The sequence below is a fragment of the Vicia villosa genome, unplaced genomic scaffold (assembly GCF_029867415.1).
Source record: "Vicia villosa cultivar HV-30 ecotype Madison, WI unplaced genomic scaffold, Vvil1.0 ctg.000455F_1_1, whole genome shotgun sequence".
NCBI lineage: Eukaryota > Viridiplantae > Streptophyta > Magnoliopsida > Fabales > Fabaceae > Vicia > Vicia villosa.
In genome coordinates, this window is record NW_026705217.1 from 865,012 (window position 1) to 869,121 (window position 4,110).

General features: G+C 33.6%; 1 protein-coding gene across 1 annotated transcript; it reads right to left on the reverse strand.

Moving 5' to 3' along the window:
* Window positions 1-764: 764 nt before the first annotated feature.
* Window positions 765-3,516, reverse strand: LOC131628444 (phosphatidylinositol 4-phosphate 5-kinase 8-like). Its single transcript, XM_058899279.1, has 3 exons — window positions 2,475-3,516; window positions 1,677-1,935; window positions 765-1,537 (listed from the first exon to the last, which is right to left on the reverse strand). The coding sequence occupies exons 1-3, from the start codon at window positions 3,365-3,367 to the stop codon at window positions 1,379-1,381; spliced, it is 1,311 nt and encodes a 436-aa protein (XP_058755262.1). The 5' UTR covers window positions 3,368-3,516; the 3' UTR covers window positions 765-1,378.
* Between the last annotated feature and the right edge of the window lie 594 nt (window positions 3,517-4,110).

A 4,110-nucleotide genomic window follows, 5' to 3' on the forward strand; every position in this document is an offset into this window, starting at 1 on the left:
GGCTGAAATATCCGGATCATGTAGTTTAAGAGCATGCATATTTTGCATCTAACTCTTTGTGGTTGTTGTTGATGTTGTTAATCTTGAGTTAATTACTTTGCATGTATTCGGTTATGGTTATACTTCTATATTAATAACTTTGGTGAATTTTTCATTTATTTATTTCTCTTGGACATGAGAGGTGTATCGGTATTTTTCTAGTTTTTAACTCTTGTTTAGTTTATTTTTGACACGGATGACTGACCCTTACAACAACATTTTAGGTACGAATGTGGAGTTCTAAAGTAATTGATGCTTGCTTGGTGCGTGATTGCGGGGAAGAATGGGTTTTCAAAATAAAAGCATTTCTTTAACTTAAAACTTGATCGTTTTATATTTAGAATTTTTCAGTTATTTATTTTAATTAAAAATGTGGTGATTTTTCCGCTTATGAATTTGGATGGTTATAAAGTTTGATTAATTTCATAACCATTTTATTTTTGTTTAAACAAGTATTTTAATCAAATATCTTGGATGAAAATCCGGGACATTACAAGTTTGGTACTAATTGGAAAGTTGTTTGTAGAGTTTTGTTCAAGAAATTGAATTGTGGATTGAAGTTATAAAATAAATATTAGAGATTCTTTTTTCCTCCAAAGAAAATTAGGAAATTTTTTTAAGCATCCAAATTAGTGGATAAATATTGTTGAAGGATTGCATGTTGTTGAAAGATTTAAGGTTTGACAACTTTCTAGAGATTTATAAATTTGAGATTTTATGCTTGCTTCCTTAAAGTAGATAGATGACTAGATACTTAATCTAATCATACCATCCAAAATTTCTGATTATAAATTTAGAGGTAAAGTCACTTATGTACAACAGCAACCAAACATTTGTATTTCCACCAAGAACTATAATCACTCTCTTGCTTAAAACCAAACATACTTTATAACAGGAAGCCAGCATGTAAACCCTACACTATACTAAACTCTGGTAAATTTTTTGGCACTTATGCCATACACAATGCAACTCTACAGTATATATTATCTTTACCCTTCCTATAATCATAAAATAAGCCACTAAAAGTGAGGAATCTATTTGCTCCACAATCTGCCATAGAGTTCATTGACACAAAAAGTGGTTCCAACCAGGCACCTCACAGCTATACCAATACAGAGAAACAGAAACACCTCACTTAGGAGGATGAGAAGAAGGTACATGACTTACCAAAATCAAATTAGATCTCTCTTTTTTTTTTTTTCTTCTTTCTGCATCTCTAAGATTACTCTTCCTTGCATTCACTTTGCTTTCTCAGATCTAATAGTAGTGTTCTGAATGTAACCTATGATGGAGGACGAAAGAAGAAATGCTCTTCAACCATCACAAGAGTGAGCACAATTCATTGATTACTATCATTGTTGTGGATTGTATTCTGCACAGCCTTTACAGCTGCAACTCTAGCTGCATTTGCCGCTTTATTAGCTGCAGCTGCTACTTTGTTCACCATTTCATCCATCTTTGATATACTCGATGCTTTCTCCGCCGCACAATGAGCGTCCTGTTCAAAATGAAACAAGTACTAAATATAACAATTCTCATAATTACGTAACTGTTTCGATGAACAATTTTTGGGTAAAGTATCTATTAACACCGATTGTTCAATCATATATGTGCAAGAATCCGAAAAGGATTATTACCTGGACAGCTTTGGAAACCTTGGCATGGTCTACAGCACATGGAGACTCAATATGATTGTCTTGCCTTTTAGGATTATCAAGAATTCCATTCTGCCAGTGACCACACTGTGTTTCCCCATTTCTGAATGTGTACATTCCTAGCCCTTGTCTTCTTCCTTCATGCCAAGCACCCTCATATCGATGACCATTCTGAAATCGATAAACTCCAAATCCATGCATCATGTCGGCAAAATATTCTCCAGCATATATGTCTCCATTTCTGCAATAATAACATTAAAATAGCTGTCAAACCTCCTTCCAAAGAGAAACTAGACCAATCCTTCTGGTTTTTGACAGTAAATAGTATCAATAACTGACTGAACATCAGAGTAAAATACAAATCTATTATGTAAAGCCAAATTAATATCCCCTAAACTTCTCAAATGCGATTGTTGGCAACATGGGCCGTCTTTAAAGGTGTGCAAGGCAGGTCAACCGCACAAGACCTAAAATTTGTCACGGTTAAAATATAGCTACATAAGACCTCATAAAATGTTTGTCGCTGTTAAACTATAAAACTATAGTTGAATAAAACCTCTATTTATTTTGTCATGGTTATACTAACTACGAATCTACACAGAACCTCTGAAAAATTGGCTCTGGTTGGCAAGGTAAATGAATGAAACATGTGGTTCTAAAAACTAACATAATCATTAACTGAACAACAATTGCCTATTCAATCCAGAAAAACAACAACAGAACAAATCAAACAGGAACCATCCTGATAAGGAACAAACAATTGTAAACTGAAAAACTAACCTGAAATGGTACTGGCCTAGTCCATGTTTGACACCCCATTTAAACTCCCCAACATAATGGCTCCCATCACTGCAAGTATGAACTCCAAACCCATGACAGTGACCATTACACCATTCACCAGTATAAACATCACCACCAAAAAACCTATAAATTCCAATTCCATGTCTCAAACCCTTCCTATACTGTCCACGATACCTACTTCCTCTGGCCCACGTTTCAACGCCATACCCATCATACTTTCCATCAACCCAATCCCCTTCAAATCTCCCACTCATATGAAAATGATAAACACCACTTCCTGAACACTTCCCCTTATGAAACTCACCTTCATAAACATCACCGTTACTATAAACCTGAACCCAAGATCCAGAATTTAAGCTCTTTAACTCCTCGTGCTTTGACCCAATTGACCATATAACAGGTTGATGAGAATTAGTTGAAGAAAGGTTCTTGCTAAATGAACGTGTCAAGAACAATCGAATAGAGGGTAAACGAGGGAGTGCTAGGTTGATAGAAACGAAAAGTGCTGAGGACAAAACGAGGACCAAAACGAAATCTAGAAGAGTTGGTTGTGAAATGAGAAAGTAGAGTGAGGTTAAGGAAAGGAAGATGATGAAATGCAAACGAGTTAAAATCTTCAAAGTTGTGAACTTTGAGGTAAAGGGTGAATGGGTTTTGTGTGGAGGTGTTTGAGATGGTGAAGATGGGTTGTTATTGGAGAAGCGTTGTTCATTGTGAAAATGAAAAAGCGTTGGTGAGTTTGGTGAATAAGGAGAAGAAAAAGGTGTAACTTGGATTGAAAAATGGGTTTGATTTTGAGATGAATCTGAAGAGAGGTTGAAGCTATGTTTTCTGATATCAGAGTCCGATTTGTGAAGGTGACGCATTAACATAGCAAGAAAATAAAAAGGAACAGGTTTTAAGATTCTTGTTCTGGATTCTGTGTGTGATGAAAAAGCGAAAAGAAACAAAGATGAGGGTTTCTGTTTGGATTTTGAGAGATTATATCAATTCGTGTAGGTTGCAACTAGGCAACTAGTTACTAGATAAACAAGTTGAGATATGAATTTAAATTATAGTAATATAAAACTAATGTGATTAATTAATTTTATATTTAAGTATGTACGTTATTGGAATTGGGTTAATTATTTCATACTTGAAGTATTAATAAAACGTTATTTATTGATCAAAATGTATAAATATAGATAAAATAGAACGGTAAAATTTCGTTGTGGTTCTCTCGTTATACATAAAAAAGAATTAATTATTGAGATTTGTTTTATCGGATGAATTAATTATATAGATACTTATTTGAATCTACGGCATTTTATCAGAACATTTCGATTATATAAGTCTTAATTTTTGTACTTGCAACATTTAATTTATTTATGGATAATGTTTAATATAAAGGTTTGTGGTGTGATTTGGACAATTTTAATCATTTGAACAACAAGAAAAAAAAAATGTGGAGTTCAATTGACTTTTAAAACTAAAATCGAATTAAATCAAATTAAATTCATAGAAAAAAAAAATTTAAATAACCAGGTTTGATAAAAAAAATACGGAAAAAACCATGTTTTCGGGGTATTTACCAAACTGTCTAGGTTTGGGATATCAGAATACTGAATGCGCCAAA

Excerpts from the sequence above, each read along its gene's own strand:
- LOC131628444 (XM_058899279.1), bottom strand. The coding sequence starts at position 3,367 with ATGTTAATGCGTCACCTTCACAAATCGGACTCTGATATCAGAAAACAT. Across the intron at positions 1,936-2,474 it reads CTAGGCCAGTACCATTTCAG|AAATGGAGACATATATGCTG; the intron begins GTTAGTTTTTCA and ends TTATTATTGCAG. Across the intron at positions 1,538-1,676 it reads AGGTTTCCAAAGCTGTCCAG|GACGCTCATTGTGCGGCGGA; the intron begins GTAATAATCCTT and ends CATTTTGAACAG.